The sequence below is a fragment of the Muntiacus reevesi genome, chromosome 4 (genome assembly GCF_963930625.1).
Source record: "Muntiacus reevesi chromosome 4, mMunRee1.1, whole genome shotgun sequence".
In the NCBI taxonomy this organism is placed as follows: Eukaryota; Metazoa; Chordata; class Mammalia; order Artiodactyla; family Cervidae; genus Muntiacus; species Muntiacus reevesi.
Genome location: NC_089252.1, coordinates 88,606,188 through 88,623,015, shown reverse-complemented (window position 1 = coordinate 88,623,015; position 16,828 = coordinate 88,606,188). Strand labels below are relative to the sequence as shown.

At 42.2% G+C, this 16,828-nt stretch overlaps 1 protein-coding gene across 2 annotated transcripts; it reads right to left on the bottom strand.

Moving 5' to 3' along the window:
- Positions 1-702: 702 nt before the first annotated feature.
- PROK2 (prokineticin 2) lies at positions 703-12,740 on the bottom strand. Of its 2 annotated transcripts, XM_065935288.1 has the most exons (4): positions 12,645-12,740; positions 9,149-9,274; positions 2,197-2,253; positions 703-807 (listed from the first exon to the last, which is right to left on the bottom strand). In XM_065935288.1, exons 1-4 carry the CDS (start codon positions 12,738-12,740, stop codon positions 703-705), a joined length of 384 nt encoding a protein of 127 aa, XP_065791360.1. The 2 variants fall into 2 exon arrangements, with proteins under 2 accessions (XP_065791360.1, XP_065791361.1); XM_065935289.1 differs by lacking the exon at positions 2,197-2,253.
- Positions 12,741-16,828: the final 4,088 nt, after the last annotated feature.

The window sequence follows — 16,828 nt, the reverse complement described above, 5'->3', positions numbered from 1 at the left end:
CTGTCCTTACACTGGTCAACCGCAGACCTGAAACCCACTTACATAAGCAGGTTCAGTCAAAGTTCAGAAGCAGCCCTGTCTCTACTCCCTATAAGAGAAGTTTAGGGTTTAGAAGTTTAGGGTTTCCACTGTTTAAGTATCAAGCAAAAAAGCTTGATTCTCATCAGTGATTCTGCCAGCAAGCTCAAGGATATGGATCCTCACTTTAAAATGCTAGAGGATTAGGGAGGGAAATGCCAAACAATAAAATGGGAGTCTTAAAATTCATCGGGGAATGAAGGAAAGCGACCCAAGTGTGCGTGTGTGCTTGTGTGTGGTGGGACAGGGCTGGGGGCAGGGTATGTTTAGGCGAAAAAAATTTCTGTAACAAAATAACAAATTTGTATTCTCTGCACTTCTGTGAAAATGGGTGAGTTATTGGCATTAAAAAAAAAAAGCCAAATGAAGACACAAACAGGGAAATGAAAACTGTTCCATAATGGCCTGCACTTTATGTTTCTATTCAAAATGTAAAGCCCCTTTCAATTAAAAAAAAAAAAAGTACAACATCATTTAAAAATCAAAGAGGGAAATGTGACTTAGAGAACTGAGGAAGCAATAGCATTTCTTTCTGGCATATTATTTATTTGACACAATCACAGGTGAACAGGCTTTACAGACATCGTGTGGCTGTTCACATTCAAAGCTTCTCCTCTAAAGTGATTACTTCCGGGCTGAACAAGTATATCGTTTAGACGAATTCCGTGAACAGGCTAAGTCGGGCAGGCATGGACATGTGTGATGCTTTCTTTCCCCCATATATGGAACCTAAAATAAAAAAGAAAACTGAGTTAGAGCAGGAAATGTTAAAAAAAAAAAAACTATTCTTAAGGAATTTCTTTGATTAATAAGTTAGTGTTTATTAAATATTAACTGTTCCTCAAACAACAGCATCTATATTCATGTATTATCCTTTCGTATCCTTACAACCACTCTGTGAAAATGGCTAATACTTTAATCACACCCATCTTATAGATGAGAGAAGGAGGCAGAGAGGTTAGGAACTTGCCTGAGGTCACATATCCAGAACTTGAAGTTTGGCTGGCAAATGGACCTGAAGGACCAAGCTTTTAACCAGCAAGCTACACTGTCTTTTACTTTTTCTCATTCAGTTCTTTTTTAGAGTGTCCTGCTACTGAAGCTCCTTGAAGAGAACATAACTTTATGGGCACAACCACATGCATACAATGAGCAAATAAAAACTCACTGATGACGAGAAATGTATAAATTCATACATTTGTGCAAAGATGTGAGGGAGTTCCCTGGCAGTCTAGTGGTTAGGATTTGGTGCTTTCACTGCCGTGGCCTGGGTTCAGTCCCTGGTCAGGGAACTGAGATCCTGCAAGCCAACAAAACCAGGGAAGGAGGCAGCCCAATTTGCAGAAATGCAACAGAGCAAACCCCAGGCAGGGAGAGACAGCAGTGAAAGGTCGCTCTTACCCCAAGCACAGTTCAGTTGCTGTTTCTAAGAACCTGCTTGTGCCTTGGGTGAAGCTAGGTTGAGGAGGGTCAGCTAGCAACTGGTGTGACTGTTCTCTGTGCCAGGGGCAAGTGAAGGACTCAAAAAACATGTATGCTTTCTAGAGGCAAAGAGCAAAAACCACTTTTCTTCCCATAGGAATGGTGTCCTCTCAAGAATCTGCCTGCTTTGCAAGGGATAGGGAGAAAGTTTAACTCTAGGCCTGCAAGTGGTTGATATTAATGAAATGAGATGGCAAATTACCCGATTGAGGGTAATGTTAGAGAGGAGAGCTATTGCAATCTCATGCCTTCAGGGGATCCTTCCACAGTTCACACATGGCACAGAAATGCATCCTTCCTGCTTCCCAGCTCAAATGTTTCCTTTGGTATCATTCTAGTGCATTTTCTATTCTCTTCCACCAAAAGAGGCTTTCCCACATCAGTGATCTATCCTTACAAAGAAAATCTTGAGATGCATCTTCCAGATGCCTTCTAAATAATTTCTGCATCAAACAAAAGGCTGAATAAAAGGCTGTCTGCAGACAGTGGCAGATGCAGACAGTGGCAGAACCATTCTAACCTTATTTCCAGGTTGAATTGATTGGATGGACCCAATTCTATGGGTATTCAACAATGGTCAAGGCTAATTATTCTGGGCATCATCTTTGGATGCTACCATGCTCATGTTCTCCTGACCTTTTCCTTTCTTCTCTTCCATTTTCTTCTTTCCTGCCTTCCATTTCCAAAATGGTTCTGGAAGGGCCAGGGAGATGGTTGAGATCAATAAATTCAAAGGGAAGAGCAGGTGGGTGAGGATGGCAGGTGGGGAACAGGCAGGACCATCCCAGTTCCTCTGTCCTTTTGTGAGAGCATTACTTCCGAGGCTCTAAGGGCAGTGCTACATGCGGGCACATGGCCACAGGTCCCACGCAGACACGGGCTAGAATGGTTCTGTCACTGTGTGTGGCAAAGGGCCCGTGGAAGCTGGCTCATTCCTTGCCACTGAGAATATATCAGAGGAGGTGGGGGCAGCAGGAATGGCTTGGACAATTACAAGTGGATGGCATGAGACATAATAACTCATGACTCTGACCTAGAGATTTTGAGAGATTCCTTTCACTGAGCCCCAAACTACTGCATGAGCCAGTGGTTCTCCATTTGGGGTGAGGCTGCCCCAGGAGATGGCTGGCAACGTCCAGAGCCATTTTTCTGTGTCACAGTGAAGGGAGGGGACCTCTGGTGGATAGAAGCCAAGGATGTTGCCAAACATCCTACAACTCAAGGGACCTTCCCCATGGCAAAGAATCATCTGTTCTCAAATGTCAACAGTGCCAAGGTTGAGAGAAACAAACACAGGCAGCAAGGAACGGGAGCCTGGAAAAAGTGAGTGCTACCTGTAACAAGCATGTCAAAATGCTCCACATGGAGAACACCCACCAGGCGTCTTCTATTCATTCATTCAACAGACACTGCCTGCGTGTCACCGGCACATCAGGCCCCGTTTTCGGTACTGAGGATACAGAGATGAGTCAAACAAGAAAGGTCTCTGCCCAACACGGAGTGTCACATCAGTGACAGATACGCAGTAAGACAGCTTCAGCTACTAAGAACTCAAGGCTTCAGACTGATGCTCTGTGCACCTCGACACTGCAGTCACTCTTGGGCCTGCCATGTGGGTTCTCAGCAGCAAAAGCAGCAGGAAAGAGAAAATAACTCTCACCGGCAGCCTGCCACAGGCCAGGCCACAGAAAGGCATGATGTCTGAATGTCATGTTAAAGCTGGATGCCAGATTTCTGTCTCCCTGTGACACAGGCTAAGTGGCTTCCTCATGAGGGGAAGCGACACACCTGACCGAGGAACATGTCACAGTCAAACCCATCTCCATCTTCTTCCAAAAACCACCAGGCCCAGACTCCAGGTCCTGGGAAGAAGAGGGAATCTTTTAGTTCTGAGTGCATAACACTCAGCCCAGTACAAAGGACACACTCAAAAATATATGTGTCAAATGCTTGTCTTCTACCCCAATCCCACCATAGGCTGTGACCTCCCTGAGGGGTAAAGAGGTGACCTCTCAGGTCCCGGGGCTCCACCTTCATCCTGAATCCCTCTGCCTGGCACCAAACTCAGACACCAAAGGCTCTTGCTTATGTAGGGTCCCTCCAGGGTCTAGGAGGGCCCCTGGCAATGTGTTCTCAAGGTCATGTGTTTTTGTAAAACCTTCAAAAATTTCTATTATTCTTTTTCTTACCCAGGGCATCATGACTGTGTAAACATCAACCTAGATTTGCTGCAACTCAATTTAACACAATGATTAGACTGGCAGGTTCCTTTATCCCTGGGTGCCCTTTACTTATATTTATCCTTTCTCAAGATCCAGCCTGTGTTTTTCCCTCCCTCACCCGAGCTTTTCTACATTGGACCAGCCTGTAGCAGTTTTCTCCTCCATCTACGTGCTCTCCATCACACAGACTACAATTTCTGACACGGTGAACACCCCGTAGATATCTGCCAATTTCTTGACTGGCCCATTCACTGCTATTTCTACACTCATGTATGGCAAGCCTAGTAGCTGTTTGACAGTCACACATGCACAAGAAAGTGTTCACAGAATATGCATCTTTAGAAGAACAAATATAGCCAAGGAGCTAATCATGTACCAATGCGAGGGTTTACTTTAGAATCAACTATCCACTCAAGTCAATGTTTCTAATACTATAGATTTCCAATCTGCAAATTCTAGGAGTTACCAAGGCAGAACCTTCAGCACTCTTGAGAAGGCATGATGCCCAATACATTTGCAGCATTTTAAAAGAGAAAACACAGCTGATATGAAACCAAAATATTATTTGCTATCTCTCAAAACAGAGTCGATTGTGTTAAAGAAGGAAACACCATGGGATACTTGAAGAAAAGCTGAGTCACGTGACATAAGAAACACTGGCTCAATAGTGTTTTTCCTTAGTAAAACTGGTTTTGTTACCACCTTATCAATAGAAGTACATAGTTCAAAAAAATTCAAATGGTATAAAGGTACATAAAATAAAACTGACAGATCCCATATTCCCACAGTTTCTGGTTTTAATAGCTATGAGGAGTACCGCTGTATGCTTTCTTCTAATATTTTTTTCTTTTGGGAATAGGCATATATTCTCATGGCTTCTCAGGCGGCACTACTGGTAAAGAATCTGCCTGCCAATGCAGGAGATGTAAGAGACGTGGGTTCAATCCCTGGGTGGGGAAGATCCCCTGGAGAAGGAAATGGCAACTCACTCCAGTATTCTTACCTGGGGAATCCCATGAACAAGGAAGCTGGCGGACTACAGTCATAAGGTCGCAAAGAGTCGGCCACAACTGAAGCACCTTAGCACAGCACATATCTTCTCCGAACCCTAAATAGACAATTACTGCTCTCTCGCCTTCCCGTGAGCATCACGTTAACCTGGGGCCTGTGCTGACGGAAGTGGGCCTGACACAGACCTGGGCCTCCCACTGCACTGTGTCCCCAGAAAAAATAAAGGAAAACAGGGAATGGTGGGCCAGCCTCCTCGGTTGTATGGAACTGGACTTGAGTTGGGGAACCTTGAGTCTCTGGGACTAGAGGGGCATAAAAGATATGCAAGAAATACGAGTGGCAGTTTCTGTGGGTCAAAGGGCCCCCCCGACACACACGCATCCTGGCGATCGTGTGTGGCAGCCACCAGCACCTGCGTGGATGACGGCAAAAGCAGCTGTGTGCTTGGGGAGCTGATAAGTTCCCTAGAGGGTGAAGATGCTGGATCTCCCATGCTGTGTCTCCTAAGGCTAAGTAAATGAAGTATTAGACAGTGGTGCTCACCTGGGGTATTCCAGCCCCCTGCAGTGCCCAGGGGGACATCTAGAGACCATTCTGGGATGGGGTGCTATGGGATCTAGCCGGTAGAGACTAGGGATACTAGTAAACATCCAACAATGCCCAGGGCCACCCCACAACAAAGAGTCATCCAGTCTAAAATGTCAAAAGGGCCCAGGCTCAGAAGTCCTGTTGTTAATTGGAAATTATTTTCTTCAGAAAAGGAAAATGTATTAGTCAAGTTTTAAAGTGCAGCTTAAAAACAAAAATAAAAAACCAAAGCAAGTGCTAAAAAATGTTAACATAAAAAATGGAGCAAAATTTAAAAATAAGGTTAATTTCTGAAGGAAATATAGTTGATTAAATTTAGTATTTTAATAAAATAATAAGCAACAAAAGTACTCATCACATAATTTTAAACTCCTAAAGTCCATGAGTAAACAGTATAGGATGGACATGACTAACCTTTGTAAGCTCTGTTAATAAAAGTGTGGGTACTAATAGAAACTAGTGTTTCTTAAACAGTAAAGTGTTCCCAGTAGATACGTGATTTAATAATACACTCTTTATTATTAAAAATGAGTTGTTTAAAAAATCAATACATGTTATAACTACTATCTGCCTAAAAGTGTGTTTAGAAAGCATACATCCTATTCCTTTCAAGTAGACATATTTTATTCTATTTTTGAATGATCAAATGTGAAGTTAAAAATTTTACAATTACAAAATTACAGCCTAGGAGTGTCTAAACTGTCTAATTAATTGATACATCAGAAACAAAATAGTAAAATGAATTCAATAGTTTCTACCTATAGGTCTTAATTTCATTCATCAAATACTGTTCACTTTATCAAAATAATATCAGCGGCTAATGTCTAAGCGAAACCAGAATAGAAAGTTTAAAATTAGAGCAGGTATAGTCCTCACCTATTCACAGTCTTGTATTTTTAATACACCAATCCCTGTGACCACAATCAGAGTTAATCTATTTTTTTTTTAGAAGGCAAAAAGAAAATGGAGGGGGGAAAGTAAGGAGCACATCACATTTAAAAGAACTTTTATACAGTGTCCATCTATATTTTCACCATCTACTAATGAACTGTAAAACTTTAGAGTGGAGTCTCACCAGGACATATTTATTTTAGAATGGTTTTTTTTTTTTTTTTTTTTTTTAGTTGTTTTGAATAGAATATAGCTGAAAGACACTCTGGAAGAACTAGGTTTTCACCAGGAAAAGTTAATTTCACTCAGAACAAGTAACAACTCTGGGACAAGAACTAGGTTATTGAAATCACCTATGAAAATGTATTTTCAAGGCAGTAAAATAACCAATATGAACAGCTGTAATATTGAGGTCTAAAAATATGGTTCAAGTGGACATCTGAATGGGGGTAAGTTCAGATCTGACATTAAAATCTTACTTTTTCAGTACTTTCAGTTCTTTTATCACGTAATTTTACTATGAAAGCCATAATCTGTTATCATTGACTTTATTATAAAAAATGTGATTAAAAACACAGCACAGAGATGCTCCTGGGTTTATGGCAGGAGAACAATTTTGTTTTCTTTCAAAAGTGACTTTGCATTAAATCTGAACTAGAAACTATAGGAACCAGGAAAACAGAATCTGGTTTTCTTGTCAAAATATCTCAACATGTGGAAACCTCATCGGAACTACAGGATGAGACAGATTTCAACCCTGGACTATTATGTGTCACCTCAGGGAGCATCTTCCCTACACAAACCTGTCTGGGTTAACTGCACTGAAAAAAAGTTCAAATTAAACACGACCACAGCTTTCACTGAAGTAGATGCCAATGGAGTGATGGACAGAGCGAAATCCAGAGTCTATTCTCTGACCTTTCGCCTTGAGACCTCAGTCACATACTGAGCCCCTGTGAAGCTGAATGTTGTGCAGAGGATGGGAGAAAAACAAACCTTACTTCACAGACTTCTTGTATTAAATGAGAATCACAACATTTAGTATCATATCGAGGATCTGGTACACCATGGCATACAAGTGGCAACTAGTACTGCTATTTGTACAAAAATAGTTGCTCAGAATGTGTCATTCTTGACTTGTTTTAGCTAACCAGCTGGGGCATCCGAGGTTATACTAACAATGTACAAAGACAATTAATTCTGAAAGAACAGTGAATTAAGAGTCAACTCTTAAGCGACAGCGACTCCCACGGACAAAAGATGACTCGCGTTGGATAAGGCTGATGAAGAAAACTAAGACCAATGCCAAAGGCAGCTGGGCAGGCTTCACCTCCCCACCCCCTCCCCCACCAAGGGGAATGGGGTTAGCGGCTTGGCACAGAGCCAGACAACTAACGGTTTTGAAACCTTTCCTGTCTCAAAATGGCCAGGAATAAAAGGTGCATATCATGCTTACAAATGCCAGTCCCGACTCAAGCGGTCAAACCACTGTGAGGAATGGTACCAATGCAACAGGAAGTGTTTCTCAAGGAAACCACGGGAGAGCCCAAGGTCATCGTGAGATGGCTCTAAACAACCAGGGTCCCCACCGCAGCACATCGAGCGAACTCCAGCCTATTTATTTCCATATTTCATTCAGATAGAGTCAAAACCTTAGCTGTTATCTGTGACTGTGGAGTATAGGAAAGACATTTGGCTCCATTTCAATTTTAAACCCTAAGTCACACGTGGCGACAAGAAGGCAGAATGCAGAATTCAGTTTGCTTTGAGAACATCTAACCTGTTTTTAGAGGATATGACGGGTAGAGAGAGAACACTGCAGAGGACTGAACTTACTTCCAACAAACCACCAGGCCTGGGACGTGTCCTCCAGCACACACATACCACGCCGCACCCACCCTGCACCCTGGGCCCCATGTAACTGCTGCTAAGTGAGGATGTACTGATGACCCAAGAAGCGCAAGGCACCTGCAGCCTGGCACCCCTGGGGGATTTGGCTGGAACCATACTGGGTTTCACATGTTTTGTATCTGAAGGACACGGATTCTCCAGGCTCCACAGACTTTGCTCCCTCCTACCTGCCACCCACCCACTTGCAGAAGTCCCACACAGCTCCCTGCAGACAGGAGGGTCTGCAACGCCTGAGGACACAACCTCTGCAGTCCCATCCCACCCTCCCGTCACTCTTGCCACTTCCTGTCAATAACTTTCCAAAAATGGTGTTTAGGTCATTGTGATATTGAGCTGTTAGATAGCAGAATAAATTGGGAAGGTTAACATCATGAATTTCCAGGGTTGTGAACATTGCATCCTGTGGAGAGAGTCAAAATGTAGGACTTTCAAATTAAAATACAAGAGTGATTGCATCATGGATCATTTTCTACAAAACCCAAAGCACAAACTTATGTGCTTCTGCCTTTTCAGTAGGTCTGACATTAAAACTTTTTTAAAGAGCTTTCATATTCTGATTTCACCAAAGAAGTATACACAGTATTTTATATATACACATATATATGTATATAATATAAATGGTAGCATATATACATAAATGGTCTTTTAGGATATAAAATATATTCATATATCCAAAAGTAATATATATTTATATCCTAAAACTGCTAAGCAAAATTCAGTGTTTCAAATTATTTTTATGAAATGTTTCTAATGCCATGAGAACAAAGATAAGTAAATTGATCAATTAAATAAGGATGGTAAGAATACAGTTCTCTCAGATGGAAATGGAGAGGAGAATGGAAGAGGTGTTCCACTTCATCTTCTCTGACTTCCAATTTCTAGCACGTTTCATGTCATAGCGGCCTTGCTTGGAGTTGAGTAACTGAAAGGTAAGAGAACCAACAAGAACACATATATATACTAACTTTATGACTCATCGGATGGCAACTGTCTCCCACTTTGCCCAACGGTGTGCAAATCCGTATGCTCTTAACCCAGATACTAACAGCACAGCACATGCCTCCACCACACTGGGGGTCATTTTCGCAGGCCTGAAATGTAATAAACAAACAGATAAAGATAATCAGAAAGGCTCAGGCTAAAATTAGCAGTTTTAAAAAAAAGCCCTTTTAATATCCCACAGCTATGATTTTAATAATCTGACATGTTAAAAAAAAAACTGTAATCATTTATTTGAACATATTTACAGTAAAATCTGATCAGAGGAGATTTTCCCACTTGGTGGAAAAAAAAAAAAAAAGCCTAAATAATGGTCCATACATTATGAAAATTTTAAACCCCAACACTTTTCAAAAAACAAAATTAGCTCTCTTTTTCTAGTGCTTTATGGATGAAACAGCTTTGAACTTGAAGGAGTTTATATTGGTTTTTTACCATACATGGCCATTAGGAACTACATAAATCGAATCACAAGATTCTATAACTATTAATTGTAGAATAAAGTGGGCCAAACTGTAAAGAGAGATTTAAATAGTCTCTAAAACTATCATGAAATGCTCCAGATCCACAAAGATACCAATGTAAATTTAAAAGTATAACTCATTTTCTCTTTCAAATATTTGCACTTTGGTTCATGAGATTTGACGTTGCTCACACCTCTGACTTGATTTTCACCATTCCTTTTGAAAGAAAGAAATTTCATAGGCTAAGAATGGGCAGACCAATACTTTTGCCTTATGTTACTCTTTTTTTTTTCGGGTGAGTAACCTGCAAAAAGGAAATTATTGCCTTAGGGTATACATATGTGTACAATATAAGATTAATGAAACTATTCTATGAGATCCATCAGATTCAGAAATGCAATTGACAGATGCAATTATCAACAGTGATTACTCAAGACACTTGTTCCTAATATAAAAATTGTAAATACATATAATCAAAGAATCAACTATGGAGGAATTTCCTCACTTGACTAAACAGAAGTAAATAATAAAGTGTAAGCTTATTTGCATGAAAATAGATCCAAAGAACTATTGTTCTTTCCTAGAACCATCCATAAGTAGGATGCTTTGTTTGAATGGTTTTCGGTAATCTCTTTTGATAGTGTTAAGGTGAGAACATCCTATACTATATATGTAAGGAGCTAAAAAAATCTATAATTTAGACAAATTTAAGTGCAGATTTAATGGAAACAACTAAGACACTTCTTCAGAGTTCTTAGTTTTGGGGACAGCTATAACTTCTCAAAACAAATATATGGGGATACTCTTATTCATTATTTTTTCATTAAAGTGATCAGCTATATTGTTTTAGAGTTATTTATTTCCCCCATTAGAATTTTTTCTTGAGCTAATTAAAACAAGTATTGGATAAAAACTACAATTTTCATCTTGGGGTGTTTGGACATTTATAGGAAAATATACAAACAGTTCCATTTTTCCAGTTTTTGTCTGAACATCAGAAATCACACGTACGTAGCCATTACATTCCATAAATGAGATGTTCACTATATGATCTTTTTCATTACAGTTTTAACAAATCTATGTGGACATATAAATCAATTCAAAAACAACCACGTTACTACCTCCCCAAAAGTAAATATTTAAGGTGGAGGTTTTAGGCAATATTTTATTTCAACAGATGCTCAAGACCAGGAATTCTAAAGCCCCACTAGCTCTTTTAATAAGACAATCAAAATCCAGCCAAAATCTCTTAAATTTCAATCAATGATTTGGATTTTAAACATCCTAGAGATGACATATCTAGATAAGTTACTAGGTTTTTCATTTGACTCCAGATGGTTCCTGTCATGGAAACATAACTGTATTTCTTTGTTGCCATGCTGTTTTAGAGAAATTTTTAAAGATCCTTTTATTTTCTAGCACTGATTTACAACAAGTAAAGGAACACATATAATCATATAAGCCCAGTTTAAACTTTAACAGATAAACATTCAATGTGATAAAATTTCACTTTGTAAAAATAAGGTTCAGTCCTTGGAAATACTTATAAAGACTTGCATAGGTTTATATATTTTTAATTAGACAGCTGTTTCTTAATGCCCTTCATCTTTAACCCACTGCAAATCTATTCAAATGGTGTTGTCTTGTGAATGGAACAAAAAGATACTTATATCACAAAGGAATTTGGGGCTCAGAGGATTAGGAGAAATTTAAAGAGCCAGCAGGGGAAGACGGGAAAAACCAATCAGATTTCAATTCTCTTGTATTAGAAAGACCTGTAAAAACTTTTTCAACCACAAGGACTGACAAAGCTATTCAAATACATCTATATCTGTAAAAATCTCTACAAACTATACTAATAAATATCACAATACTTATTAATTATCTCTTGGCCATAACCCAAATATCTATTGGTTGTAACCAAATACTGTTATAATACAAGGACTTTCAATGTGCTATAAGCACATGGAGACAATAGAGCTTAATTTTCTCAAGACAATGACATTTCCCTTAAATTTAAATGATATTTCATTATCTGTGTACTATCATCTCAAACATAGAAGTGTTTTCTTTAAACCCTATTATGTGCACTTAGATATTTGAAATAATCTAATGGAGGTGTAAAATACTTTCAGACTTAGAAGAGTTGAACCATCAGGAAATGGTAGCGATTCTGCATTGTTGGCATAAAGTAGACATTTTCATTTTGTGCTGTAACCTTATCCTTCCGATGCACACAAAGAAAACTGTTGGTGGACCTAGGAGAGAACTGAACTAGTTCCTACTTCCACAAATGATGACATCTCTCTAAACTGAAACATCTCCTGGGTCACCTACTCCATAATTAAGCCAAAGCACTGTAGGTGCTTTATCAGGAGCAGAAAACAAAACTTTTATAAGGAGAATCTCAGGATGTTGGGGGAAAAAATGAAAAACGCTGGAACTCAGAAGAAAGGACCCACGTTGCTTTTAAAAAGTGCACTCATGACCTTGGGCCAAGTTATATCAAAGGATTTTTGCAGAGGATGCTTTGGGGAGCAAACTCCTCAACCGCAGAATTAAAGACTCCCAGGATCTGGGGGTCTTGCCCCTTTGCATTTTAAGGCACTTAAATTTTAAGGACAGAGGCTGGAAAAGCCGGGAAAAACTGCTCGAGAAAACTGCCAAAGGAAACTTCTTTTAACTTAAGAGAAAAAAAGACCAAACACGAGGCCAGAGGGGCAGGCAAGCAGGAGAAGGTGGTGGGGAGCGACTGTAGTCACGTCTTCTTCCAGGGCGCGCCTGAAGTCCTGGCCATCCGTTGCTTAGGGATCAGGGCACTTTTCCAGCCGCTCCAAGGGGCGAGTGGGGCAGGTGACCCGGTCCGGGATAACCCTCCCGCGCCCCCACCTCCGGGTCGCGGTCCTCACCCCGTCTCCCGCTCGGTTCCCGCCCCCACGACCCCGCGGCACGAGGAGGGCGCGCACCCCGGGTGGACAGGTGCGCCCCGGCCGCTTACCCCGGTGATGATCGCGGCGTCGCCGGCGGGAGGCGTGAGCAGCAGCGGCAGCAGCAGCAGCAGAAGCAGCAGGCGGGCGCAGCGCGGGCTTCTCATGGCACCCTGGGGCCTGAGTGGCTGTTGGGGGACCGTTGGGGATGCGCGGGCTGGAGCACCGAACGCCGAGTGCCGGACTGGCCACTCGCGCGATCGTGCCGGCGGTTATAAAGGCGAGCCCCGACGTGACTCACGCAGCCGCCCGGCCGGCCGCACGCGCGGGGGACACGGCGCGGGCACACCCCCGCCCCCACCCGCCTGTCCCGGCTCCACGTGTCGCCGTGGTGCCGGGCGCCCCCACTCCGGGCGCTACGCAGGCATCGCCCCCCGCGCGGCGCCCGGCTCGCGGCCAGCCCCTTGCCCTGCGCCGCCACTGCCTTCCGCACGCGCCCGCACGTCTTTTGTGGTCGGAGACACCCCCTCTGCTGTCCTGGTTTCCCCAGCTCCACGTACTCAGCGCTGCAAACTTGCAGCTCATTTGCTCTCCAGATGTTTAGGGAGTGCCTACAAAGGTGCTGCGTTGGAGAAGGAAATGGCAACCCACTCCAGTGTCCTTGCCTGGAGAATCCCAGGGACGGGGGAGCCTGCTGGGCTGCCGTCTACGGGGTCACACGGGGTCGGACACGACTGAAGTGACTTAGCAGCAGCAGCAGCAGCAGCACACAGCTGCTGGGCGCTGTGGACACACCGGGGAGCAAGGACGGGAGGTGCCAAAGGCCGCTCAGTGTGTTAATTTCTGTACGCCGCCACCTACTGCCCCTCGGTTTGTCCTTAGGGTCCAGGAACTGAAAAGATGGGCAGCAAACAAGTTGGAACCGTGGGAAACATGGGGGTTAGGGAGGGCAAAATTACCCCTCATCCCACATCCCTGACGACACTGAGGGACTTGTCCTTCCAGCTGTGGGAGTCCAATTTATTTCTTTCATTTCAAGGACTGCCCTCCCTTTCTCCTCACATCTGTTCCCTACCCTCTGCTCTCTGATTTTCCTCGCATTGATTTCTTCCCTCTAACGTCGCGCCAGCTTCAGGCAGAGCAGCTCGGGATGATGCCAAAGCGAAATGAGATCGCCAAGCTCCGGATGCCAGCCTGAGGCACCTTACGCTCCAGGTAGGCAGCTCTCTTACTTTCCAGTCCAAGATAATCATCTTTCAGTCTTTATAAGACGCGATACGACGTTACTGGGATTCGTTCATTTGTGTAAACATGATTGAGTGCCTACTGGTTTCTAGGACCCCTATGAGAGGACCAGTGAGAGCTTCCCCTTCCACTGTGACCTCCAGTCTAGCTTCAAGAATCTCAGCGGGTTTATCCTCAAGGAAATTCTTTCGAGAATACCTAGGTGTGACCATGCCAAACTTGTTTCCACCAAAGTTCTGGGAAACTCGACTTTATTCCTTGAAACCTCAGCTTTCCCTGGCCCTGTTGAAAAGCAGATGTGTCTTCCAGTTTCTATAATAAATGCAGTGGGGAGAGCCAGGACAAAGTTACTTTCAGACTGTGGGGCTCCCCCCATGCCAAAGCATTCAGACTAAATGTGGGAAAAAAAATTTAAAAAGGCAATTATTCGAATGTTAAACAGCTGAGTATTTGGAAAACTAAATCTTTGACTGATTTTTAGAAACTCTTTTCATGAGTGTTTTTATGTTTGAGAAATGTCTTTAAAGAGAAAACAAAAAAGCATCAAACTTTTTTAACATTAAAAAGTTTTAAAAATTGGATTCACGGTAAAGTAAGTGGAAACAGTAGCAAGCAAGTGACAGATTGATGGAAAGTTTCATTTTCCAATCTCCATGCCAATGGTAGCATGGGAATGCTGCCAGGTAAATGTAAAAACCAGTCAACATGGATTTTAACATTCCTACAACTTTTTTTAATGGTCTAATTTATATTTGTTACTGCTGAATGCCAGTTTGGGTATTCCCTGCTTCTCCAGGCATAAAAAACAGGCTATGTATCTATAGTAAAGTCAGTTTTCAAAAGCAGAAGGCTTCACACACTGCTGTTTGAAAAACAATCCTCATAAAGATGTTTTGAAACAAAGTTGGAAACACTTAAAATTAGGGTTGGTTTGGTTTCATGTTGATTCTTTTGATCCTGCTGTTTCTTCTAATTGTTTTAATGCTTAGAGGAGAAATGAAGGCCTCTGATATGACAGATCTTTGCATCCATGGCCAAGTTAAAAAATTGAAGTCTGAAAGTTGGTTGCATCTTATAAAAGGAAAGGTGGAAAGCTGAATTTAACTAGTTCATAAAAATCAGCTAGGGAAGCCATTGTTGAAATAGAAATTGAAGAGTAGTTTGACTATTCTATTCTCTTTCTAATTGTTAATTTTGCCACATGATCAATGCAACCTTGGGGTATAGAAAGAAAAGCAAACTTTGTGTAGTTCAGAATCTAGATTCCTGTTGTCTAGCAGACCATCAAAGGAACAGGTGAATTGAAGGAGCAACACAGGAAAGTCCCTAGACCTCAGGATTGTAAATTAGACTGAGCTGGTTTGGAATTCTCAGTGACCTGTGGGCAAGCTGCTTAAAAACCTCACTAAACCTCTGTTTTCTCACTTGTAAAATGGATAAAAATACCCGTCTCATGGTAAACAACCTCCATGGGGTTTAAATAGTATAATACCTATAACATGCTTAGCACAGTCTTTGGAACATACCATGAGCCCTGTTAAGCATAGCCCCTAGTAAGTGTTATCCTTTGGTATTCTCTGACAACTTCAGCCAACACAGTTTCTTCTGTCTTGCCCACCAGATTAGATTAAATCCTATATCCAACAACTGGTGTCCTTATAAGAGAAAGAAGAGGGATACCTGGACACAAAGCGACACAAGGAGAAGGCCAAGTAAAGTTGGAGGCAGAGACTGGAGTAATGCATGTACAAGTCAAGAAATACCAGGGATTACCAACAGCCGCCAGGAAGAGTCAATAAAAGATTGTCCCCTAGAGCCTTCAGAAGAAGCATAGTCTTATTGACTTCTTGATTTTGGACTTTCAGCCTCCAAAACTGTGAGAAAATAAGTTTCTATTCCAGGCGAGGGAGGCTGGAGGGGTGCACAATGCGTGTACACTCAGTCGTGTCCAACTGTTTGTGACGCTATGGACTGTAGCCCACCAGGCTCCTCTGTCCGTAGAATTTTCCAGGCAAGAATCCTGGAATAGAGTGCCATTTCATACTGTAGGAGATCTTCCCAACCCAGGGATCAAACCTGCTCTTCCTGCATTGGCAGGCAGATTCTTTACCACTGAGCCACCTGAGGGATGCACACCAGCTCTCAAATGCCTCCATCTGGAAAAAAAAAAAAGCCTCTGTCTGAAATTGGCATATATCATTTCTGCTCATGTTTTACTGGCAAAAAAAAAAAAAAACAAAAAAAAGACTTAGTTTGTCTTCAAGGGATAGACAATGAATGTGAATCTGTAATACCCTCTGTTTTCTGAGGACCAGAAACTGGTGAGCAGCGCCATATTTTACAGGAAAGGGACCATTTGTGGTTTGTTCTCTTTAATGAGCACGTAATAGGGGAAAACCTTTGTATTCTATTACAAGCTAACCACTAAAGGGATGTCATCTATAAGTTTAGACTATACATCAAGGGCTTCCCTGGTGGCTCAGATGGTAAAGAGTCTGCCCGCAATGCAGGAAACCCAGGTTCGATCCCTGGGTTGGGTAGATCCCCTGGAGAAGGAAATGGCAACCCACTCCAGTATTCTTACCTGGAGAATCCCATGGACTGAGGAGCCTGATGGGCCATAGTTCATGGGGTCGCAAAGAATCAAATATGATTGAGGGACTGATACATACACATACGTACATGATGGTCCATCTCTGGGAACCCTGCTTCGCAGGTAATGAGTATCAGTTTAAATACCTTTCTTTAGCTCACAGGAAACATCCTGACCAGGCCCACCCATGGATGACTGCAGGGAGAAATTAACTTATCTCCTCTGGAGGCTGATGGGAATCAGGAAATGTTTGAAATTACTTCCTCCCCTTTTAGTATAAAAGAAGCCTAAATTCTAACTCAGGCAAGAGGGTTCTTTGTGACAAAGTCCACCATCTTTTCTGTTTGCTGACTTTCCAAATAAAGTCACTATTCTTTACCCCAACAACTGGTCTCTCAATCTACTGGCCTGTCGTGC